The sequence below is a fragment of the Rhipicephalus microplus genome, chromosome 4 (assembly GCF_043290135.1).
Source record: "Rhipicephalus microplus isolate Deutch F79 chromosome 4, USDA_Rmic, whole genome shotgun sequence".
In the NCBI taxonomy this organism is placed as follows: Eukaryota; Metazoa; Arthropoda; class Arachnida; order Ixodida; family Ixodidae; genus Rhipicephalus; species Rhipicephalus microplus.
In genome coordinates, this window is record NC_134703.1 from 151,274,713 (window position 1) to 151,300,979 (window position 26,267).

Sequence of the window (26,267 nt, forward strand, 5' to 3'; positions counted from 1 at the left end):
AACCCACGACTTCCCAGGCCTGTGACGATGCTGCCGCTGGCGAGGAAACAGCACAGGCGCCGCACCCGTTTCACAGCATAACGCCGCCGTCGGCATTTTGCAGCAAGATTTGCTTGCCCAGTAACCCAGAAGCATTGTGCTTTGCATGGCACTACAATACAGTGCCGGGTGACGTGTGCGTGTTGACCACGTAGTGTTTTCGTCAAGCAAGGAAGTAGGTGCTGCAGATGGGTACCTTTGCAGTACTTACTGCCGCGGCATAAATGTGGAAGAGCACTATGTCAGCATCGAAACTGACGCACTGACGAAACTGACGCACGAAACTGAGGCCTGCCACCGAGTGCAGGGAAAGTAAGTGTCCATAATACATTGTATATATAAAAAGTTGCGAGAAGAGGGTTTGTACAGTGCCTGCGATTCTGCACATGACAACAAAGTCGCGACAGCAGCCTACGGGAGGGAATGGTGGTCGCGGATGAGGAGAGAAATATGTGATTTTTTGTGTTGAACAGTCGTACCGCTGGGAGCTCCCGGTTGGCCACCCCTTAATTACCGCAATTTAAAAAAGTAGCATTGGTAACGCGCGAGCGGCCAATCTATGAAGAGGCGGCACGGCAGGAGGACACAAAATCTCAACAAGGCAGAGAGCTCGCATACATTTCGTTTAAATTCACACGCTTTATTTACAGTCTGCATGAAAAACGCAGGATAACAAGGCAATCGCGTGCTAATCCATGAAACCACCACTGCAATTTCAACGCAAAGCGTCTGCTCCGGCTTGCTGCCTCCCCAGCTTGCCGAAAAAGCAGCGCGCCAGAGAGCGGTACTGCCACCTGGCGGCTGTATCGCATACCATTTCTCCTCGGCCGGCCCGTTCACGACACTAGGAGAAATATTCTAGGCACTCTAACCCAACGTTACGTTGGGTCAGTGCCTCCTGTATAAAAATCTGTGCCGGGCACACCGCCATCGGGGGGCCGTCGAACGCCACTTTTCTCTGCTCCCGCTAGGGGCGCTAGGTGAACAGGGTGCCGCTGTTGCCATTCTGTTCGGGTGTTGCGTGCAGCCCGTTCAGTGGTGCGCAACTTCGTTTGTGGGACAGTTTTCGGCTGGCCTACTGCTGTGTTCCGCTGTGCAAATCGGACGAGAAAAAGAAACCGGCAGGGCTTTCCTTTCATGAACTACCCGCTGACGCAGACGCTCGAGCGCGCTGGCTTGCCGCAATACGACGAGACAAGTGGTCGCCGAACGCCACCTCATGCTACACCAAAGTATGCAGTTGCCACTTCAAAGAAGAGGACTTCATCGAAGGCAAGCGGCGACGCCTAAAGAAAGGCGCTGTGCCGTCAGTTTTTGAAGAATACCCGCCCCATCTCCAGCCGAAGTCAACTCCCGCGAGAAATACAGCAAGCATTGATAAACGAGTGAGTGCTACAATGGCACGCAGCGACTCCGCGAGCGGCAACGTTGCTTCAGCAGTGGCGGATATGTCGGATTGTTGCGCGATAGACTCATCGTCGGAGGCCAACTTGCGTGATCAAGGCGTCCAGGTAGACAACAGGTCAACTTCAAGTGTGCTTGCCGCTGAGAAAGCGAAGTGGAAAAGAAAAGGAGTTGAGGAGCCAGATGCTTCGACTGCAACAGACCGTCGACAAGTACAAAATGGAATTGAAAAAGCTGCACGAGGACGTCCTGGTTGCAGATGTTTCTTACATGAAGGAAAGGGCGAAAGAAAAGGAACCTGCAGCTTTATTCTTAATTGATCGGATTGAGAACTTCAAGAAGAAGAGGCCGAGCCGGTCTGAGGAGACAACCCGAGATTGTGTACTTTTAAGGCATTTGTCGACAAGGGCGTACGAGCACATTCACGGTGAAATGCTTTTGAAGCTTCCTTGCAGAAAGACTTTGAGCAACTACTTGGGAACCACCAGTGGAGAAACAGGCTTCAGCAAACTCGCCGAAGCTCGCCTCAGAGTAGAAGCCGAAAGCTTGACTGTACCACAGTCAAGGGTGTACGCGTGTTCACTCATAGTCGACGAAATGAAGATCAGGGAAAAGCTGCAGTACAACAAACAGCAGGACTGCTTTGTGGGGCACGCCGATGTCTCTTTGGAACAACATGGTGGGGACCTCATTTTAACAAACTCTCTTCTCTGTTTCCTAATTAAAGGACTCTCGACGTCATATCGCATTCCAGTGGCCTACTATTTTACCAAGGGGTTAACAGGCCCACAGCTTCACAAGTTGTTGATTTTTGTGCTTGAAAAAGTAGAAGCCTGTGGTTTCAGGGTAGTTCGCTTAGTGAGTGATAACCACAGAGTGAACGTCAATGCCATGACACTTTTGGGCGATGGTCTTCTTACGTACCGGATAGAACATCCCTGTGACTGCGACAGGCTCCTCTTTTTTAAGTTTTGATACATGCCACGTTTTAAAAAACGTGCGCTCGCAGTTTCTGGCCCACGACATTGGTCCGAAAGGAGAGGTCTCATCCTGCTACATCAAGAAGCTCTACGACCTACAGAAGGACGTGGTTGTAAAGCCTGTCCGCTACCTCAGCCGAAAACATGTCTATCCGAATAACATAGAAAAAATTAATGTCGCAAGGGCAATTCAGGTCTTCTCGCCTGATGTTAATTCAGCCCTGGAGCATCTCAGAGACCAAGCTGGGCATACATCGAGTGTATCATTCGCAGCAGCAGGCCAGACCATCATTTTCATGCAAAACATCTATCGATGGTTCGTGCTGCATGATACAAGCAATACGACCGAGCACATCCATAAAAAATATTCTGACACTTGGCAGTTTGACGATGCTGAAGATGTATGACTGGAGTGGCTCGAGGTCACGCTGCCCATGTACTTGGATGAACTGGAAAAAAAAGCTGTCGAAGTCAAAAAGAATTTTTGACGAAGAAACGTATGAAGCATTCCTCCTGACCACAGATTCCACAGTTGCCTGTATCAAGTACCTGCTCACAGAGGAGAAGTTCTTGTTTGTGCTCACGCGTAAGTATAATAGTGACCCCATCGAGTCGCTGTTTGTAACACTGTGGATGTCCTCTGGCTGCAATGAAAAGCTGAATGTTCGTTCTGTTTTGCAAGGGCTGGAGAAGGTTTTAAAAACTGGACTTGCCGCATCCAGCATGGCATCAAACGTAGCGCACAGAGAATGTGCCCAAATGTCAACAGGCACACTGCTCACTGAAGCTTCTCCTTCGCTAACACAGCAGCCGCCTCAGCTACAGAGAGCTGCATGTGTTTTGCAACGGCTTAATGCAACAGTCTTGCCTCAGCACTTGCCGTCATTTGAGATTTCTGCAACTGTTTATGTTGGGGGCTATATTGCCCGCGTTATAAACGAGCACATGTGTTGTGGAAGTTGCACTGCTGTTTACACAAAGCCAGTGAGCAATCATCCTATCTTGCAGTTCACCCGCAGCCAGGACCGAGGTGGGCTACTTTACCCGTCAGACCAGTTGTTGTTTGCCGTTGACGTGCTAAGGGCATTTGCGGATCGTGCTCTGAAGGACAATCCGACTCTAAAAAATCCATTGTCTACCCTGGTTAAGTATGCTGTGCCAGCACTGTGTGCTTCAAACCTGCTCAAGTGCAAGGAGATGGATGACACTGACAGAGCTAAGCTCATGGAGCTGATATCTGTTCGGGTTTCGCGGCCCCTGCTGGTGAACTATGCATTCACTGTCAGTGACAAGCATGATGCTTTCAAGTACTTCGCGAAAAAGTCCCTGTCAAGAAAATATGCAAAACTGTGAGGCTGCCGAAATTAGAGGTACTTACAAATAATTGTTCCTTCTTTTTTCAAAATATATTCGTATCGCATCAATTTGGTTCATTTTGCAGAATATAGAGCTGCTACGCATGGCAAGTCAACGTTGGAAATTCATGTATATCATGTCCACGCATGTAGGTGCGTGCATACACGGCATGTTTTTGGTATTCATTTAGCGTGGCGTTCTTCGCTTGCAGCTAGTGCATGAAAGCTGGCAACCAGATCTCTGAAACACTCGGTAACATAATTCAGCGATTACAGCCGCGATATATTGAGGTTTGAGAGCAGAACATTAGGAATTTAATATGTTTACGTCTGAGCGCGGAGCCAGAACCACGGCGGCTGCGGCACGTAGCGAACTCCGGCGCCCTGTTTAGGCAGCGTCATCTGGTGTCGAGGCGCCACACTCAAGCCGACGGAGTAGTCCTATTGTTCTCTTCTGCTTTTACTGGGCACTGAAAGTTATAAAGGAGGCACAAAGGAGGCACTGGTTGGGTCAACCAATCGCATCCATGGTCGCGAGTTTCGGTTATTTTGCGCTGATACGAGAATTCATCGTGCTTAGCGTAGTCTCATTGGAAAAGTAGATTATTAATATTAAACTTTTTATTTTAGTCTTTTGCTTGTCTCTTGTCTTCACTAACGTTATTTATTTCATTTTTATACTGGTACGCGGAACTGACTTTGTGCGGGATAACAACATGGCACCTCCCACTCTATTGAGGAAAAAAAGCCGACTTTAATTTGTTTCTCAAATTTCCGTGTCAGCGCTGCGAATAATCACGAAGAAGATCTCGTGAAGTTTAGTGGGTGGCATAAGGAAATAAGACAGTTTGTATCGCGAAGTGCTCGCATCATAACTTGCTATGACATTATTTCACTTCGGAAACTGCGTCGCCCTGGCATACGTGCCCTACCTCCTCACGTACAAGTACTCCGGATTGTGAGTATTGAAGACATTCATTGGGGACCGAATTTTGTCGAGCTTGTTTGTTTCACGCCACCAGCGATCGAAGACTCTCTAGCGTTTGAGAATTATTGCCGCGCCCATGTCGTTTGCCGAAGTGCCGCTTTCGGCAGTTTCGGGGTAGAAGCGCAGCTGTTTTCGGGGAGTAATAAGACCTACTACACCAAGAACTGCTGCGTTTTCCTCTATTTTCCCAGTTTTATGCCTGTTTGCAGGACATGCCGAAAAACATCGGTTGTTCTTTCGTGTAAATGCAACATCGCTTTCAAAGTAGTTGGTACTAAGTGCATGATTTCAGCATAACTGAGCGGACGCATTGATCTTAGTAACAGCATGACTGCGTACGCTAGACTGAAAGGGCGTACTATCTGTGCTAACGTATAAGCTTGTGCAGGTAGTCCGTTATTGCATGTTTTATCTTAACCCGCGTTCATGTCTTTTAACCAATGCCGTCTGAACTGATGAATCGTCTTAGTTATACAATTTTCATGAGTATGTGATGTATACGCCTGTTCTTCGTGTATCTAGTGTAATCAAAGTATATTTTTTGTTCTAGCGTCACCCCTCACACGATGCCTCATCCTAGGCATGTAAGGGTATTTTTAAACGAATCAGTGAATATGGTTTGTAAATCCGCTTCGTACAAAAGAAACAATAAAGAGCCAATCGGAAAAGCATGTGTCGTAAGTTTGAAAAGACCACGCACGAGGTCACCATAGTAACAAGCTATTTGGTAACTGGCAGCAAAGAAAAGCCACCGCAGAAGTTGAGAATGGACACTGTGATCACTGGCACATTTTTTTTTCATTTTTGTTGTTTGTTTTAACATTCTAACTTAACTGCATGTAGTACATATATCGATACATCGCCCATTTTGTTTGTGATTCTGAAATTTGTTTGTTGCCTGCCTTGTTTCAGATCTGAATATGGAGCATTCTGGAAGTGTGTACAGGCTGCAGCTATGTATATCATTATGCAGCTCTGCAAAATGCTGATCCTGGCAACATTTTTTCCCCCCGGTGATGTTTCTTCGGTTGGCGGCTTCGATGTTCTTGGGGTAAGTTAAGCAGCAGTGCGAGATATAGCTATTCTCTTTTCGAGGCCTGTCAAAAGTAGAGATTAAGGAATAGCAGAGTGCATAGGTGATACCATCAGACTCCTTAAAGGGCTGCATGTTCTGTGTACCTATTGCTGCTTACGATGAGGAAAGTACTTATACCTGTAGCTGCAGTGTGTTTATTTTTTTCTTTCTTTTTAGTACACTGTATTGCTGCTGTACCTTAGTCCTTGTTGAGTCGGGTTCCGGTGGCCATGTTAATAAGCTGGAGTAATTTCTAATTAAAATATTGTTGTCAAACTTCTGTGACATTATGTACATGCTCTTTGCCTTTATTTGGAGTATTGCTGTTTGCAGAATGTGTTCATTATACAATTCGTTCTTTCAGGTTGGCTGTTTGATACTTCAGCAATACATTATGATCACTGTCTTCTAATATAATGAAATACAGACAGTAAAAGTTTCTCCATTGCTGGAAAATTGCTGCTACAGAATGGCTTTAAATTTATAAATTTGTGCTGGAAATTGTTCACAAGCAGGGGTGGAAAGTTTTGTTTCATTGCCCCCTTGGACAATGAGGACCAAGGCAAAATGCCAGCTGTTGTATCAAAACGATGTTTACTCAAGTACAGTTAATGCATATCGTGGTCCCATGGTGCAAAATAAACTTTGTTCTTGCTCGTATTATTTATGTAAAAAGGAAGAAATGAATCTGCTAAATAGTAGATTAACAAAGCAAAATGTCAAGATGTTTGTTCTTGTTTATTCTTGCAAAGTTTGATGCAGATAATGAAAAAAAAAAGAAAGGAGCAAGGAAGAAGTTGTTGATTCAGTACTGTAAATTGTATAAGTAAAAACATACACATTTATGTTTGCATATTGCCATCTGAAATTTAGATACATATCTGAAGACAGAAAGTAAAAATTTATTTTAAAATTATCGCGAAAGAGTTTTTCTTTTTAAAGGGCGACCGTGGCATCTTGTCGACTAATGAAGGCTGCTGGGCCAGTTTGCTCACGATAACAAAAAAAAAAAAGAACCAGTGGAAGGAACACTGCATACAGAAGAGAAACTGCGCATGTGTTTTGTGAATTGGTAAAATTATGCTCTCAATATCAAAAGACTTTTCGAGACTCGCTATGCTTCAGGTAAGCGTAGCGTGTATTTTGATTTATCTATGTATTGAAGTATGTTGTGCTCCCCATCAAGAATAATATATTGTGGTCAAACTGTGCTAACCATTCCTACAAGTAAACTCCCAGTTGAAAGCCAGTGCTTTTGACCTGTAAACTTGTAGCCCTTTAGAATGTGACTGTACCAGTTAGCCTTACTTGCCACTGTTGCAGTGGTAATTGAAAATGATTTGATCAGTGACTGATGAAGTCATCAGATTTACAATCTCAATCTTAGATCTGTAAAATAAATCGGCTAGTGAATGTTCATGAACAGTAATTCATTGACTAAACGGACAATTTGCAAACAAAATAGGATGTGGCATTGGTGGAATGCACGTCAACATCAAGATTGTGAAATTCTTGACCGTAGGCACTGATTGACTTCCACTTGCCATTGTTTGGCTTTTAACACTTGTCATGTTGCTATGTTTGTGTCCTCAATTACTAAGTTTCAGAGGTGGTTTTGTGTTTAGCATACAGTGAGTGAGCAAAGCAAAATAATAGCGTATTTTCTTTTTTTGCATGTAACGCGCCCCTGCATACAAACCTCATCCCCATTTTTAAGCACATTTTTCTGTGTATTGGTGTGAGTTATGTGCAACAAAGTGTGAGGCTTGCCTCAGTGAATAAGGACTGTCCCTGGTGATGCTGCCACTAACTATAAGAATTGATGTACCTTGTGCAATAATTAATATATTTAAAATATGCTTATTGGCTTTTGTTTCAAATTCATAGAAGGACTTTTAAGTTCCTTGTTTTCAAGAACGAAAAAGGTCTCACTGTTACTGCCTAGCAGTAAATAACATGGCCCACCACTTCATACATAGTGAAGAATAATTTGAATGATTAAATTTAATGCTTCATGATAATCTTTTTTTGTATTCTTAGAATCACATTTGTTTATGTGTTGGGGTGCAGAGGTCATTGAAAACAGATTGGGAAGTCACGCTTTTACATTCCGTTTGTAAATACTGCACTGAATTTTTCTCTGCCAGGTGCCCTTCCGAATGGATGTGGTGAGCAAATTTGGTTGAATGGTTGTGCAAAGCATGCTTTCTGGAAGTGGCAGTTGTGTGCATTGCTTTACAGCCAACTTGGAGTTGTGTGCATTGTTCTTGCTTCTTATTCTCTTTTATTAAGAGACAGAAAAACAGCCTGTATCTTCTTGCTTTTCCTGAGTGATGTTTTTTATGCTGCATGGTGACCTTAGTTGATTCTATTCCCTATGTTGTCTTGGTTGCAAATGATGGCAAAGTGAGTTTTGGGCAGAGAAATATATGATCACATTGGCCCATAGTCTTTCTCAGTTGTCTTCTTGCATAATGCTCGCACAAATTTTAGCGTCATGTTCACATCATATCCATACCTACGCACAAAAAAGTGTGAAAATAACCAAAAAGTTCTTGTGCATTGAGTTTTTCATCAGATATACATACCAGTAGGGTTGTTTAATTCAGAGCAAAAAGCATTGTTCTTGGGCTAGTTGTTGCACTAAATTACGATTTTTGATGATTTACAGCACTTCCACATTTAACATTATTATTGAAGGCTGGTCTTTTTCTAAACATGGAAAAAGAAAGTCATAATAACTGATATAGGACAGGGCATTTAACTATTAACGATAGCATAGATGTAAGTTTTCTCAAGATTCAGAGTAGCTGCGAACGGTAGCTGGTCAGCAGAAATACAGTGAAAAAAACCTTATAAAGAGAGCGATAGGCTGCCTCTGAGAAATTATAAATGATTAAAATATTGACCTCAAAATTGAAATTGGTCTGGCAAGCGTCCTGGCCTTTCTAGTGTTAAATTATCGCTGCAAGTTTATTTAGTGAAGTAATGTGAAAAAAAAAATAAAAAATACTACATTGTCTTGAGCTATAGCACTCGTGTAGAGCCTAGTGGAATTAAAAAAAAAAAGCCCGAAGTAAAGGGCACAAAAATTTGAAAAATGCGTTCCAGCTCGCACGTGAAAGCCTTGTCTACAATGATAACAAACGGTTTAGTTCATAGAATCGTTTACACTGCAAGCCAACAGATATTTCATCGTGAAAGAGATCAATCCTCAATTTTTTTTGAAGCACTGGCATTGAGGTAGTGGTCACATCACCAGAGATACTAGTTCAGTGCAGTGTGAGAGAAAACAAGACTGCCCATACATACACAGGTTAGATGCTGTTTTGGAGACCACAGGGGAAAGTGTAAACGAGCTCAAAAAAACTTTGACACAAACTCAATGAAAACCAACTGGTGATGAAGCCAACAAATGTATAAGGGATGTTAACTGTTCTTTATTAATTGTGGTCTAGTAATTGTGATGTAGATGCAAAAAACAAATGAAAAGGAAACTTGCCATCAGAAGGGACCAAACCTACAAGCTTCTGATAGTTCTCACTGGCATTCATATAGTCGTTTTGTTCCAGGCCAGTCTATGCTAGTTGACAGTGGGGCAAATAAAGGAAATCGTCGCCACTATACAAAGCACGAGGTCTGTTAGAAAAGTACGTGACCTTATTATTATTATTTTTTTGCGAGCACCTGATAGGTTCAGCCTACCTTGAACCTTCATGCGCATGGGTGAATTTTTTCCCGCCTGCCAATAGCATCAGTCGCTGGGACACAGCGTTTGAGTGAGGTAGCGGGCAGTGTTCTCGTCAGTTTTTTATTGCAAGGAAAATGACGGAGTGATGAGAGCAGGGCTACTCCATCAAGTTTTGCCAGACTGGGCAACAGCCAAGTGGAAATCATTGGAAATATCAAGACGGCTTTCGTTACAACGCTATGAGCCGCACACAGATTAAAGAGTGGTACAACTGATTTAAAGACGGTCGCACATTGTTGGTGAGCGAGCCACGCTCCGGTCGGCTATCAACATGCTGAAATGACCAGGTCATTGCCGAAGTGAACGCTGTGGGGATGCAGGACTGTCATGTGACTATCCGGGAAATTGCGGAAGAGGTGGGCGTCGGAACATTCTCTGGACATTCCATTATGACCAATGATTTTGCCATGACTGCTCACGGTGGAGCAAAAGTAACTTTCTGTTGAAGTCTCACAGGACATGCTGGATTTCACAAGCAGCGACCCTAACTTCATGAACGCCATTATCACTGGTGACCAGTCTTGCGTGTAAGGATACAACCCGGAAACTAAATCCCAGTCGTCCCAGGGAAAGCATTCTAGGTCACCAAGACCAAAGAAGGCCCTCCAAGTGCGCAGCAAAGTCAAAGGGATGCCGAGTGCTTTCTTTGACTCCCGCGGTGTGGTAAACCATGAGTACGCACCACAGAGTGAAACAATCGCCAAAAAGTATTACAAAGATGTCCTCTATCGCGTGCGGCACAAGAGACCTGAGTTGTGATCAACAGGGTACTGGTGCATTCATCACGACAATGCTCCTGCACATTCCTCACACTTGGTTCAGACTTTTGTGGCGAAAAGTCAGACTCCTGTAGTTCAACAGGCTCCTTACTGTCGTGATATGGCTCTCTGGGACTTTTGGCTGTTTCCCAAACTCAAGAGGACATTAAAAGGAGAGTGATTTCAGAAAAGGGAGGACATTATGGCTGCAGTGACATCTGAGCTAAATTCCATTCCGAAAAAGGCCTTCTCAGAATTCTTCCAACAATGGCAGCACCGCTGAGAGAAGTGTGTGTAGTCCCAAGGGGACTACATTGGAGGAGATTAGGTTTCGAATGCTCCAACTATGTTTTTTATTTCTTCTACCAAAGGTCACATACTTTTCTAACAGACTTTGTATACATTAACATGGGGTTCGCATCAATTTCAAATGGTATGTTTTAGTGACCTGATTGTAGTGGCCTGGTGCATTGCCTCTTAATTGTACACTTGGCAGAAGAAAAGGAACAGAAAAATAACTTATTTTATCACTCGTGCTTTTTTTTTCTTAGACACTTCAAAATAGTTAGGCTGTGCTAAGTGTTTGTATCAGTTTATAAGCTTATATACTATTGTTGTTTCTTTTATATTATTTAGAGGTGTAGCATCAGTAATTTTTAATTATGTAGTGTGCTAAAGATTAGCCAATATCAATAAACTTCAAATGGAATTAATAAATGAGAACATTTCTTGTGCCTGATCAATTTATTACTTGAGAAACATTGTTATCACAGACATCCACATATTGTAGTGAACACCCACACAAATTAGTGAAATTGTATTTGTTACTTATTATTTTGCTGGCTGGCCAAACGTGTATTGACTCCGAAAGCAGTTGGATCAGTTTATTTTATTATCTGTTTGAGATGATTTTTTTAGTATACCTTGTTTGTCAACAAATAGATGGTACAGACAAACTGTCACCACATAGGTTTTTATTCAAACATTAGCCGCAGCAGTGACACACGGTGGTGAGCGTGAAAATGCAGAGGTGTGCCATCACTTGCTTTAAACTCGTTTTGTACTCTTTGCATTATTACATGCTTTGCTGACATTTTAGAAAGCATGCCCCTGTGAAGAGTGAGTGGCATGTGCTGAAAGGTCGTCATTCGCGACGTTGATATCGATGTTGAATGGAAACTGTAGGGAGCATTGTTGGCGTAGCATGTATGCGTGTTTGCCTGTCTTCAGCATGTTGTGTTAGGTGTTGTAATTTGTCACCAAAGAGACACAAAAGAGGAACACTGAGTTAATGTGGCTTATGTGATTAGGCTGATAGGCAGATACGAATTTGTGAATGGGTTGACCTCACTGGTGAATTTATCGTTAGTAAAGCAGAAATTATACAAGTATCTAGAACACATGCTAGCAGAAGGAAGGATTCTTTGAAGACTCCTTGATAATTGTGTGGCGGGCACTCATGCTGTAATAGGCTTAGGCAGTGTTTGTTGTGGTAGCTTAATGGCTTTAGTGTTATCCTGCTAAGTTAAGGGGTGGGGATTCGATTCCCAGCCATGTTGGCCACATTTCTGGAAGAGATAACAAAATAACCATGTAACTAGTTTCTTATGCATGTTTAGGAGCCCCAGCTGGTCTAAAATATTCCAGAGTGGTCGACTGAAACATACCTCATGGTCAAGTTGCAGTATGGCTTTGCGACACTTCAGAATTTAGTCGTGAGTGTTTGCCTATAGCTATAGGCAATTGCTTACCTCCAGGAACAAAGAATATTGCACTATACCAACCACCTGTGTTGCAGATCATGGCTGGTTGGACACTGCAAAGAGAGTTCTTATGCTAAAAACGAAGCACATACAGTTTTTGAAGTCTATGTTCTACTATCTAAATAAACTTGCTGTTTCTCTTTTGTGTCCTTATGAGGTAGCACGGATTTCTGCCACCATGTCAGCTAAATAAATCTGCACGTGTACTCCCTTTTCGTCGCATTGTAGGAGTTCCTCAAGGCCACTGTTGATCTTGCCGACCTCGTGGGCCTGCACATAGTGATGACCAAGGTGGCCGGCAAGGGCGAGACCAAGTTCCTGGTTGCTGGTCTGGGATGGGCCAGTGCCGAGCTGCTCATGACTCGCTTCGTGCCTCTGTGGGTTGGCGCTCGCGGCATGGAGTTTGACTGGCGCTACGTGCAGCTCAGCTTTGATTCCAACATTTCTCTGGTGGGTGCTTCTATGGTGTAAGGGTTCATACGTGTGACGTGATTGTTAAATTGTATTAAACGAGTGGTACTTTCTCGTAAAGAGGCCTTGCAACATTTTTCTATGTAACCGTAGAGTGGCTTCATTAGAGGACTTTGTTGACTTATAAATGAGCCGTCACAACAATTTTTTAAGAGGCGATCAAGTAGTTTGTTGCATGCTGTAACTGCTTTCTCTCTGCTTTCATCCAGACGAGTGTGCTGAAACATAAGCAGGGAGAGATGGCACAGGCAAAAGAAGTAATCTGATGCCCACGTCATAACCCAGAGCACTTTTTCTTTTTTTTTTTCTTTAATCGCCTTTGCTTACTTACAACGTGATCACGTGCATGCAGGCGTGCGGCTGCCTTTTGCAGCGATCTCTGCAATTATACTGTTCAGGATGCTAAAATCAAGCAATGGCTGAAAATTTTAGTATACGGTGCAGTCATTTGGGTATATGGTATCATTTGTAGAACGAAGAGGGAGCGATTTCTAGCTGACCTTGAGAATTAATTATATTAGTTACAAGCGGCGTGCTGCACTATAATGCATTGCTCGCAGGTTCCTAGGAGCCTCGACTACATATCAGCAATAGTTTCTTACCGGGCTAAAAAAAGTTTGCAGTGCCTCTTTATGACACTTCAGAATTTAGCCATATACATGATATTTAGAAAATGTAAGCAGCTCTTTCTTTGCATAAGTGTAACAATACCAAATAGAACAAATTAAAAAAATGAGACCTCTATTGATCTATAGCAATTCATAAAGTACAGCTCCCAACATAAATTACTTAAGCACACAATGATAAAAACTTGTTGAACATGGAATGTCGTGGGAGCCAACATTTTAACCAACATATTAGTCTTCATCCTCTTGTTGAAATATTGACTTAAAGGGTTGACTTAAAGGGCAAATAACAATTTATGTCAAAGTGAAAGATCAATATATGACGTCTAAAATGGTAATATTATATACAGCAGTGCGCTACTTACCGAGAAATGAAGCTAAATGTTTCACACAATGTGTGCCACGAGTGAGACATTGTGGAAATTATCCCGATCATGTGCGAGCATCCAACTACAATTAATCACTAGTAATCAAGCTAGCTGCAATGAAAAAAAAAAGAATCTTCCATGCATCAAGAGCACAATAAAATGCTGCTTGTTTGTTTCTATTTGACTTGAGGAAAAAAGAACCACCTAGCATTACTATGTGGAATGACGGAAATGCTTCAAAAATTTCATTTGCCCTTGGTTATGCTGGATAGGTGGTGCCGTCTAGCGGGGCCTTGTTGAACCAAGCAAGCAGAAAATTGTTCAGTGGCTGTTATTGCTGTGGCTCCTGCTACTTTCGCTAAGCTGCTATTAGTGTCAGAGGCCACTCAGTAAAGGCAAGCAACATTGGGCACGACAGCAGGGATGTCAAAAAGACCTCTTTCAGGTGGCTGATTTCAAGTGCGCTAACCCCATGTGGATCTCTAAAATATGATTTTATTTCAAAATAAGCACTTTCTTGGCACAAAAGTATCACTACTAGTTTTCTGTACCGCTATTTCAACAATCAGCATAGACTTAATATTTGTCTTTAGTGTCCCTTTAAGCAAGTATTTCCTGTTAAACAATTGCGCTGCACTTCAAGCCTTTACCTTATTGTAAACATCTGCCTTGTTTGCATTAATGCACACAGTAGTATAATGTTATAACATAAATGTAGCAAACAGCACTGGTCTTCATTGAAAGAGGGAGATGATCAACATTCATTGAGCACTGCAAATGTGAGATAGACTAAGTTAATCAAACTGCTCTGTACTTAAGGTTTACCTTTAAAAATATTTTTTTAATGAACTTATTTATATGCATACATATGCCTTTTTGTTGAGGGTGCTGTCACATAATGTCGATGCTTTCCACTTATTGAGAGCAACTTCTGCTTCTAGTTTAAGTAAAACCATTTCATTCAGTGGTTTACCTTGTCGCCATTGCAAAGGACTGTGAGGACATTGACACGCAGTGTTACATTGTGGGATTCTCTTCCAGCTGCGTGGCTGTGCGTGCATTGAATAGTTAGTATCTTGAGTGCCGCTAGTTAAGTGTGGAAAAAAGAAGTTCAATGCAGGGATAAGTCTCAGTAGTTATTAGCCCAATAACTGAATCTGTTTGCTCAAAACAGAATTAGTTAGGGATAATTGGGAGAGCTCTTTTTCCTGCAGTAGGCATCAGAATATGCTGCTGATGACGATGATGCTTTCTTCATAGTGGTACATTTTTATGAGTCTCTTTACTGGCCTGAAAATTCTTGTTGCATCTCGCGGTCCAGCATTTTCCGGAAGTGCGAAACCTGGGACTGTGCCTCTCACAAAAACTAAGAAGTCGCGGCGATGTGCAGTATGATATTGCAGCAAGCATAAGTATTTCTGTGGGGTTCATTGGTTATCTTTTTAGTGACTCTCTGTTTTTTCAAATTTATTCTGTAGGTTAACCACATCAGCACAGCCACACTGGTTTGGCTGTGGAACCGACACGACCTGCGCAAGGTTCACCTTCCCATGGTGACAGTGCTGCTTGCCATCACCTGCTACCGGTCGCTGCTTGTTGAGTATGTTGGCATGCCTTTGATTCAGCTTGCTTAGCATAGCTCAGGTCCTAGCTTTCTATAGTTCTTTCGATGCCTGCTCAGAAGGGTTATGTAGAGGGACCCTGAAACAGTTTTTTTTATTATTATTCAGTCGGTGTTTAGGCTACTGTGTGATCAAATCAAGCAAAATAAATAAACAGGGGCTGGGCACACAGTGCATACGCAGAATAAACAGAGGTCATTAAGTGTAACTGACTGGATTCCAAGAGGAAACAAACCCGTGAGGGGTAGACAGAAAATTAGGCGGGCCAGTGATATTGACGCACTGGCTTCCGCGGCCATTCCTGCTTTGTATTCTGCCGGAAAATTTTCAAGCCCTCTGGCGGCATGGCTCGGTGCACCTAAACTGCAACAAATGTCATAAAGTAGCAAACTTAATTTTCCTTGACTAACAAAGCTTGACTGCTTCAGGTGCTTCAGTATGATTTTTGTGTGTGAAAAAGTTTAAAGCACACAGGCTTGTGGAGAGCAAGTTCACATTTTTCAAACTCCCATCAGCTCTCAGACTTCTTGTCCAGTGCCTTACTAATGGCATGTATGGCTGGCCACCCTGGCCCTATGGCTCGGAGTCGCCAGATGACGAGGCAGCTCACAATCAGAGTGCGAGAGGCAGTGTACCAACCGAATACGTCGGCAATCTAAGAGCAGCGTGCCTGTAGCGCCACTGTCTAGCCAGCGCTGAAGGCTGCTCGGTAAACGTTCTTGTGCTGCTTTGACAAATGGCGCCAATGAGTTCAGCGGACATCTCTGACACGTCTGGACACAGCGACAGCCTTCTGAGCTCAGCCCATAAAACTGGCGATTGTCATTGTCCAAGCTGCTATCTTCAAGACAAATCACATGGCTGTCTTTGAGCTGCTGTAAAAGTATTGACGTTTCGTCCGCCTTCGCCAGCCGCCTCTACTTTGACATGGTGCATTTATGGCTTTGTAGATGTGAATTCACCTCACACATGCTCGAAAATGCCACTAACAATGCATGTGCATGAAGTATTACATGCCCGGCAATGTCCCCTTCGGTAATTCGTGCTCGCGCTGTTCACCTGATTCACCTGCCGGCAGCCACGTGATTCACCAGAATGTGTCCCGTGATCCTTCCTCTTGGTCAGACCACGCCACGCTCTCACTTCGAAGTCATAGCGGTACGGAGCGTTCTGAGTCAGAGGTTGGCGCTCTGAAAGAGCCAACCGAAGGTAGTCCGAGCGCTTGAATTGTGCCATTCGAAGGCACAGCCACATTTCAGAGGGCTCTAAAGCGCTCGTAAACGCCCAGCCGAATACGACGCCATAAGCAAAGTCTCGATAGATTGTGCTTGACTTTGTTTGCCAGGATGTGGCGAGGAAAGCGAGCCCATTCTGATTCGGTGGCTTGTAGGTGCATTGGTGAGGCCACGACAGGTAGGTTTCTTCGATCATTATAGAGGGGCAGAGTGGCCTCTTCGAAAATGTCCTCAGCAAGATTGACCTTCCAGTCAGTGTAGTGGAGCTGCGTGCCGGTTACTTTTACAAATGAAGCACTGTCAATACTGCCATCTGTCATCAACACTTCCGTCTTCTTCGCAGTGCCAGTTTTCAGTCCTTCTTTTGTTTGGAAATGTCTGCGAAGCACCCGTAGAGGCGTCCGCTGATCACACATTCTCTTTTTCATCACTACCACTTTCATTAGTTTGGAAGTCCCTGTTGTCTAACAAAACATTGTCATCGTCACAAATGTCATTTTCTGGGTCACTGTCAAATACGAGATTTAGAATTTCTTTATCCGTCAAACCACGTTTTTTCTGCAACGCCATGTTTCAAAAAAGCTGGAAGAGTGCACCCTTTGCCATTAAAGAAAAAAAAAGCGCGCTCACAAACAACTAAAAAACATGGTCCCTAATTTATAAATGTTGGCCACTGTAAAGCGGAGATGCAGGTTGAAAAAAGCGAGTTTATTTTAAAAATTACCTATTTTTTGCTTTCACATGTTTTGATAAGAATATTACCTCTACTGTACTGAAAAAAAAATCTATGTTGAACTGGAAATGCTTTAAAATTGCATCTAAATAGCCCAAGGTGGCTGTTAAAAGGCCGGAAATGTGCAGTCTTTGAGGGCCTTGCTACTGATAATGTGCCACCGCTTGCCATTGTCGACCGCATAAGGCGAAGAACTGAGCTTCACTCTTCAAACAACGATGGTTTCCCATGCTGCTGCAGTCAGGAAATAATAATAATTATAAGCATGCATTTGCCGCGTTCTTTGAGCGCCTTGACTGGCTTTTAAATCGTGTTATACGGATCGGGGACCGCAATTGGCCGCTGTGCTGTATGGGCTGTAAAGCCTACTTGCAGGATCCCTGTCTCGTCATGCAGCACAGTTTCATTACGGATGAAGAAAGCCGTAACTGGCGTGATAGCTACGCTGTCAACGTGAAAGCTTTTGTTGCAGTGCACTCTGTAGGAATGGGCTATGAGCAGCTGTGCCGATTTATTCTTAGCTTGCAAAAGTCAATGCATCAAAAGTCATTCACAGCCATCCGCTGGCTAGTTCGTGTTGAGGCAATGGATGCCATCTGCGCTAATCTTGCGAAGTCGAGGAAGCTCATAATGAGAGAAGTCAGCAGGGTCGACATTGCCATTATGTACGACGGCACGTGGCACAAATGGGGCCTCGAGAGCCAGAATGGCATCACAACCGTTTTGTCTCTTGACACTGGACTTTGCCTAGATTTTGAAGCCCTGTTGAACTTCCCCCTAGTTTGCTGCCGGCATAAGGCTCTGCCAGGTGGAGCGGAAGAAGTTTGGCAAGTGTTTCATGGCTCTGTCTGTGAGCGAAACGTCTGTGTAGAGTCAGCTCGTAAGAGCCATAAGGGACAAACTTATGGTGCCGACACATTTTAGTGGTAGTGGCCACTACAAGGAGGATTGTTCTTTTTTGTATCCAAATTTTATCGCATTTAATGGCGTCTTTGATAAATAGAGATTCAGTTTTAACTTTTAAGCTTGTTTTTCTCAAAACACAGATTTTTCCATTGTTTTCAATGTGCCCCTCCTTTTACGGGTACTTCTGGTGCTTGGATCAGCATGGAATTTCGCCTGAATTTATTCCAAAGTATGATAAGTGCAATCAAGTTGTTTAAATTTTAAAATATTTTCATATAATAAAAAAGTTATGTAGTTCTTTACTAGGGTAGGAGGAATGCAAACCTTTTTACATCTATTATTTTTTACATCTATTACGTATTTAATATGCACTTCCTAATTAGTTATCTGCATTCTACATTTTATTTTAAACTTTACGAACTATCAATGGTAAAAAATTATCGAAGTTATGTGATGAAAAAAGGGGGGCAAAAGGCTTAAGGGGGGATGCTACACCTTCCAAAAACTCTTTTATTTTTGCGAGTACCTCAGTCAAATTTGGAGAGCCTATGTAGATTTTACTGCTGATTTCAAAAATCTAATTCTTTTTTTTCTGTGACAATTAGTTTTAAAGATATAATGAACTGCGACATTTTCAATTAAGGCCTAATTAGCTGATTAACTGTAACTTGGATATTGATGTGCAACCTATAGAACCAATTCGGTATGTTCACAGTGTGCAATAAAGCATAAATCATTGTTCTGGGCTATTTCGAAGCAAAGTTGTGGGATGTTGAATATGACATGAAAAATTTCCCCATCTACACTTGAAACAAAAGATCCATTTAGAGAGTTTTCTCCAAAAATTATTACAATAAAACTTACTTTACGACACATCCCCTGCATTTATCTTCGAAACAAAAAAGAAATCGTAATGATAACCCAGATAGAACAAGAGATATTGCTCCGGCATAATGGGAAGCACATGAAAATTGTCGTTTTGAGAAATCGAGAAAAAACGTGGGCACACATTTTTATTGCAGAAGATGCAACAAGACAACCTCAAAACGCACCAGAAGCATAGTCTGAATGCATTCTGTGCTCATGCCTCCTCTTCACTAGCTTCCGGAGTTCCAATGAGGCTGTTCTTTTCTTGTTGGAGACAATGCTGCGACGGTGGTCTTTTTCTCTCGCTCTCCTGGTACCAGTACTTGTCGCATTCATGTCCATTTCACCTAAGATTGCCGTTGCAGAATTCAAATTGCCCGTGTTGAAGCGCAGCACTGCTTCTGCAACAGCTGCTTCAACAGCGAACAGGGACGCATGGTGCTCCTTGGGGGCCAAACTCCAGATTACCGAATGTAGGCTCTCGTTGGAGTTCTGCGTTTTGCCACGTTCGCACCTCTGAAGCAGGGCTCTTTCCGAAAGCCGGGTATAAACCGGTAGTAATGCCTCTGCCACGTCTTTCGGTAGATTGTAGGCATGCCTGGGGTCGGGCTCACCCTTTGCTTTTGCGGCATTGTGCCGACACCATGAAGTTTCACCAGCTGGGCACAGACTGTGGTCCGAGCATTCATCAGTGGAGGTGACGTGGCGGTATGTGGCCATCACAGCCTTTTGCATCTCGCCCACGTCACCTTCATGCGATTCCAGAGCCCGGCCATAATATGTGCTCAGCCTGGTGATCAGCTCACCTGTGAGCCTGCCTTTCCCACCAAGGCCTCTTTTCCCATCGCACTTTTGTTTCTGCACCAGGTTTCTCAATGCGGTGCCCATCCGTTTCTGTACATGATTAATACAGTCTTCCTTCTGCACGTCAATGTAACCATACACCTTGGCGTCTTGTATGGCGCAAAATGTCCTAGAGTCTCCATCAGACAGCATAGTTGTGTAGCGCAGGCCATGGCGTTCAAGCGACCTCTGAAATAGAATTAGAGCCGCCTCCACTTCCATTTGCCCCGCTTTGCTGTTCGTATTTTTTTGGCATTTGTGGTTAGCCTTCCATTCTTGATAGCCCTCACTATTAGGCTTTGGGCCCACCTCGCAGCCTAGGCAAAAGTTGGAAAGAACGACGTAGTCCAACACGTAGCCACTAAATAATTCGATAACTGTGCCCACGCCGATGTGGGAAGAATGGCCTCGCGTCTTCCACGTGCCGTCGTAGCTAACGGCAATATTGCCCCGGTGGCCCAAGCACAAGTCATCATAAATTGTTCTAACCTTTTCCGCACATTCGCTCATAACGGACTCAGCCGCTCGCGTTGCAGCGGGTGCCAGCGTGTTCTTCAAATGCCGCTGAAACGTCTTGTGGTGCATACCGCGGTGTGAGATGCCCATTGTTGCGAAAATATCGTTCATTTTCGTTTGGCCGTTGCCGGTAGCCACCATCGCCCTCGAAGCGAGAAGATTTACTTCAAACGGATTGCACGTTTTCGTGCCGTTCGCGCGGGGCGAAGTCCATTCATTCGCGATCTCGCCGCACCTTTCACACTGCACTAGCACTTTCACGGCAAGTCCGTAGTCCCGATCCCCTCTGACGATCGTAGCCGGTCCGTGGCAGGCTTTGCAACACAAGGCACCCATTATCGCGTTTAGGATATCTAGATGCATAAGCAGATAAGGAGCAGCGTGGTCCGAGTCCTGTGCGGTTGCCTCGCTACAACTCGCGGTGAAAAAGTCAATTTTCCGTGCAGTTGCTGGCGCCGATGAAAGCCGGTCGAGCGTCGCTTTCTCCCGGGCATGATTTTCTTCAACTTCGGCGTTTGTCACCACCTTGGCGTCGATTCGTAGTCGTCCGGAGTTCGCTTCACCGTCATCGTCGTCGGAGGCAACGCGCTCGGTCGCACCATCGCTGAACGGCCGCGGAGCGTCGACACATCGTTCGTCGGAGTCAACCAAGGGCTCTGATGACTTCGTAGACTTTCTCCCACGACCTTTGCGTTTCCTGCGACCAAATGCGTGCACGGTCCGATACTTTTTTGCGTTTCCAGGCATGGCGATACGATCAGAAGCTTCAGAGTGCTCTGCCGATTTCGAGGCGTCACAGCGGTAACCCTTTCAAAATGGCGTCGGGTCGCGTATGCAGGCGCAAACCGCGAGCTTCCAGCCAACCGGAAAGCGCCATTTCAGTCACGTGCGCCGTTTAGCCAATGGCAGTGAGCGCGGCTCTTCGTCTTTGAGGCCCCGTTTTTCGTGCCGGGGAAACGCTCAATGTTGCTTGAAAACGCGTTCTTCAAAAAAAACAGCTGAAAACGCGTTCTTTCAAACAAGACCAAAATGGCGCCGATCGAGCGCGTATTTCCCGCGTATCGTAGAGCCGAAACCTGCGCTATTCGCACTCAATTTAAAGGGCAGGACGCCCGTTTTCGGTTTTTGAAAGTTGAATAACGATAAAAGTTGATGGTATTCGGCTATGAAATTTTGTAAATAGGTGCGCAATGATGTCGGGAACGCGAAAAGAAGGTCCGCGAAAACTCGATTTTTTGGCTGATTTTCAGTCCCGAAGTGCCGCGTCCCCCCTTAAGTTTTTCACTTTATCATGTTGCAGAACTAAATCTATGGCACTTGCAAAAAAACTGATTATATATTTGAAATCAGCATAAGAAGCTCTATAACCAGCTCAAGTTTCATGGCTCTAGAGCAAATATTAAAAAAAAAAAAGTGTCTTCAGTAGCATGAACTCTTGAACACCTTTATGAAAACTCACCGCACTAAGCGTTTTTTTTTGTAGAGGAGGAGGAAGGAGGGGGAGGGGAAATATACGCTCCTGTTTGGGGAAATGGGGGGTTCGGGTGGTGTAAGTGAGCATGAATCTGTTTGGCCGGTATTGCTCTGTGCAGCAATTGTCATTCCGATTGAGTGCATAGATGGCCAGCATTCCGTATCCCGCTTTAGTTCCAATGTTTCAGAAATGCATTTAAAAGAGCAGTGACATCAACTTCACACGTCGTGTTTTTTGTGTAAACGTATAGTTATCGATTCCCTAGAAACGATTCAGTATCACATTCTAATAATGCAAAAGAGGGACAAATTAGTATTACCTATATCCAACCCAATTCCAAATGGGTGCAAAGCTTGCAGATTTTCAGTTGGGCCAGAGCTGTCAAGCGGTCACCTCACACGGTCACCCCCCATTTGATCACATAGCCACACGAAACGGTGACGCGAGTTTCACATTTGAAATTTTGTGTGCTCGACACGCACGTTCATAGGCAAGTCTTCACCACCACTATTATCATCGCGGCCGTCATCAGCGTTCACAAGTGATGATACTGAAACTGAGGGATATGGAATCACTGCCATTGACGGCATGGCGAATCATTTCCGATTTGATCCTCTTCTTAGCAACGACTCTGAAATCGACTCCAAACTGAGCAGCGACGAGACCGCTGGAAACACTTCGGTTATGCTGGGTGGGAAGACATGAATGCTACGTGTGTGTTGCTTGTTTGTGATGACTATAGCTTCAAATAATTATATTTATGCTCTTGACTCTTTGACATATCACCCGAAGCGGCACAACGAAAACGCTGGATTCACACGAACGCACTGCGCAAACCAAGTGAAGCTGTTGCCAGGCATCGCCCCCAGATGGTGCCACATGCAGCCGCTGCGATGACAACACTAAAATTATCGGCGTCATCGCTGCTCACTCATTGTCACTCAACGACTGAGGCGTGGCCTTGGAGCTCACTGAGCATGTCAAAATACTGTCGATGTCTCTAGGCCGTGAACGTGCCAGCCTTTGGATGCTCTTTGCACTATGAATAGACTAACTTATAGGTAACAGACGCCACTCATACTTCTCTAAAAAAACTCATGCATACCAAGCAAACGAATGAATGCCACATCTTGAGTTTGAAATGTGGTGTCACTGCTCCTTTAACTGCTGAGTATGTGCAGTGCAACCTTCTTAAATGTGCAGCATTTCTTTGTGAGCTTCGGCAACATTGATTCTGTCTGTCTGTCTGTCTGTCTGTGTGTCTGTCTAATCTAGTTGCCTACGACTTTGGGCTCTCATGGCCATTTCATTAAAGGGATGTACTATACCAACCATGACAGTGTATAACATGACTATGACAATTGTAAATCACAGATCATATTATGGAAATTATGACATGAGTGTGATGAGTGGCACGATTTACTTGCCACGGTCTCGGGGCTTTTGCAGCTGTTTCATTAACTTGAATGCCAAAGTTTGTATGCCATGACAATAGTGTATGACGAAAAGAATTCACAAGTCTTGAGGTGCAAATTATGATATGCGTGTCATGCAAAATATGATTGACATGTTATGGTCTCGAGGTGCTCGTGGCCATTTAGTTTTATGAATATGCAACGAAATTGGCATTTCGTGGCTTGACTGTATTACGAACATAAGCGACAGGCGGTAACATGAATATTATGACATGCATGTCATGTATGCCAGGACTTGCATGGCGTGCCCATGAGGAGCTCGCCGTCGCTTTGCTCACTTGATATACACCAAAATTGGTGTTCGGTGATTTCACTCTATGACAAAAGTATATTAGCGGTGGTAATATGAAAATAATAACTTTGATGTCATGCATGGCATCATTCACATGCCACACTTATGGTGAGCTTACGGCTGTTTGACTAAATTGCAGAAGTTAGCGTATTTCCGCTCAGTGTTAGTTTCTTTAACGTTGTCTATAACGCATGCATTTTCTTCTCCTTTTCAGGCTTATGGTGCAAACTTTGGCGTTTGGTCCTTGGCTTGTGTTGGCCATCAAACTGATGGCAGCCATCAGTGTTGGTCTCAGCGCCCTCCACATCTACTTAAGTCTAACACAAAGCATGAACTCGTACTGATGCCTTCCATTCCTGCTTTGCAGTGCCATTCTGCCATAGTCACCTCATCTAACATCTTAAGTTTATGTTTAGAAATACAAAACTATTTTTACAATTCAGTCTGTGCTCTTGTTTGTTGCATGTTTGTGTCAAGTACAACAACATAAAATGTCTTTTTTACTGTCAAAAACGTTGTGTTGCGTTGAGCCATTGAAGCTTGCAAACACATAAACAAGTAAACGCACATAATGCAGCTAAAAAAGCGAGGTAGCTTGGAGCATATTACATGACATGCCACGAAAAAAGCTTCGCTAGTCAATCAAGCTATCTTTTCTCCACACCAAAAAAAGTATAGTCAGGCAGGCCTAAAAAAATAACTGTACAAAATGAAAGCGGTTAAGAGAACTAATAAAGCTTTATGCAAAATAAATGATTTTTCGGAGTACCTTGCTAGATAAATTTTTACGGCAGGTGTAGCCAGACAGTGCCTTCAGTTTAACACAGGTATGTGTAAACATAACAAATTTTCACTTTATCTCAATGCTGGCAGGTGACATGAGTGCATGACAACTTGAACTAAATATTGTGCCTGATGGTGACACAGAAAAGCAAGCCTCGACCAACTACAATGTAAATGAAATGCCAAACCGGGCTTATATCAAAAGAAGAAAAAAAAACAACCACATTATAGGAAGGCATACACAACACTTGCCTGCCTTGTATAAATACAGCAGAGAAAAGAGTGGTTTCTTGCTTCATTTCGTGCCTTTGTGGCAGGCAAAGTTAGTTTCACAAAATAGACCAACAGCACTTAAAATAGGAACATGGTAACTGTGGGGTTCTAGAGCTTGGGCATTGACTTTGTTCCAAACAGCCTCGAGTCTTCCTACTTGAAAAGCTTCGGACAAATGAGCAAAAATAATATTGGCTAAAGCCGTTCAGATAATAAACAAAATAAAAGAAGGATAAGATGGCTTACCCTGAAAGGACAGCAATTGGTGCTGTCCTACATGAAGATTACTTAACATTAAAGAACAAGAAGCTAACTTGCAGTTACTATAAAAGAAGATGGCAACAGGTTGAGGCAGTATGAAACAAAGCAATGGCTTTCTGAGGGCAAGCACCGCTGAGGGGTTGTCTACTCCAACATGCATAGCTGAGCTTTATTCAGCGAAAGTAGGGATCCACAGGGCTGAGCCAATGGCACGTTTATTGGCCTCTATTATTCCTGATGGGATTAAGACCCCTTATCCCCAACTCCACGTGTACTATAACACTGGACTAGTATTTTGTATTGATGTGTTATGCTCAACTTCGTACTAGTCTTGCCATTCACTTCTCACAACCAGCTGTTCCCACTAATAATGTGTGTAAACTGTCTCCCCACTAATAATGTGTATAAAATAGGCTTGTGGGAATAGTGAATTTTTGGTTCGAAGCGAATTCGAAGCAAACAGTGATTTTGATTGAATAATTTTGAATCGAATTTGAATGGTATGTATGACATATAAAAAAAAGGAATATTTATCATGACCCAACTAACCTGCAGAATATTTCTTTTGAATTGAATTAGGGGCTGTATGCAAATGCCGTTTATTTTTTCGTTCAAAGGAAGTCGGAACAACCTTGAGTAGTAGTTTCGGCAGGATGTGGGAAATAACCTGTAAGATACTTAATTTTCAAAAATTTGTTATACTTGGATCATATAAGCCATCATAATGAGCTTAATGAAATGCAAAATTGATTTGAGGGTAGGATGTTCCTTTAAAGGGGCCCTGCAATACTTTTTTGAAGTAGCCACGGAGCCAGTAAACCCTCACAAATTTACTGCTGCAAAGTTTCTAGAATCAGTCCAGTATGAGCAGAGTTTAAAAAAATTTCTTGCACGCTGCAATTGCATTCTCTCTTCTCGTCTTCACAAAATAGCTGGAAGCTAGGCAGGGAGGAATGGCATGGCGAAAGAAAATACTCCACATGCACCTCGTGACCTTGAACCTCTTTTTTTTTTCTTCGAATACACGGCTTTTCAGTGCGATCGCGCACGTACTCATGGACAAGCTGCGGTCCCGGCAACGACGAGGGCACCATGCTGTAATCAGCCAATGCCTGTGACCAGAGCCGTATGTTTCTTCTTGGCTGTGACAAGTGATTTTTGAGCTCGTAGTGTCATTTGCTGAGGAAAGAAAGTAATTTTTAGCTTTGAAAATCTATTGTGAATTACAGGCCACGTGCTGTGCTACAATATTTGCCTCGCGTGTTTTTGGTAGCCTCGATTACCGATCGGCAGCGTTTTCTTACCATGTTCTGTAAGTGTTGCAGGGTCCCTTTAAATTTAAAGGAAGGCTTCACGGCAAAGCAAGATTTTTAAATAAATGTTTTCACTTTCAGCACTTCTGCATTGCA

General features: G+C 43.5%; 1 protein-coding gene and 1 pseudogene across 2 annotated transcripts; both read left to right on the forward strand.

The window, feature by feature from the left end:
* The first annotated feature begins 1,436 nt into the window (after positions 1–1,436).
* Positions 1,437–3,776, forward strand: LOC142814434 (uncharacterized; annotated as a pseudogene).
* A 715-nt stretch (positions 3,777–4,491) lies between these two features.
* LOC119172412 (BOS complex subunit TMEM147) lies at positions 4,492–23,983 on the forward strand. Of its 2 annotated transcripts, XM_075893752.1 has the most exons (6): positions 4,492–4,736; positions 5,679–5,817; positions 7,989–8,009; positions 12,342–12,563; positions 15,057–15,178; positions 23,756–23,983. In XM_075893752.1, exons 1-6 carry the CDS (start codon positions 4,660–4,662, stop codon positions 23,883–23,885), a joined length of 711 nt encoding a protein of 236 aa, XP_075749867.1. In that variant the 5' UTR covers positions 4,492–4,659; the 3' UTR covers positions 23,886–23,983. The 2 variants fall into 2 exon arrangements, with proteins under 2 accessions (XP_075749867.1, XP_037279394.2); XM_037423497.2 differs by lacking the exon at positions 7,989–8,009 and having other exon boundaries at positions 4,522–4,736.
* Positions 23,984–26,267: the final 2,284 nt, after the last annotated feature.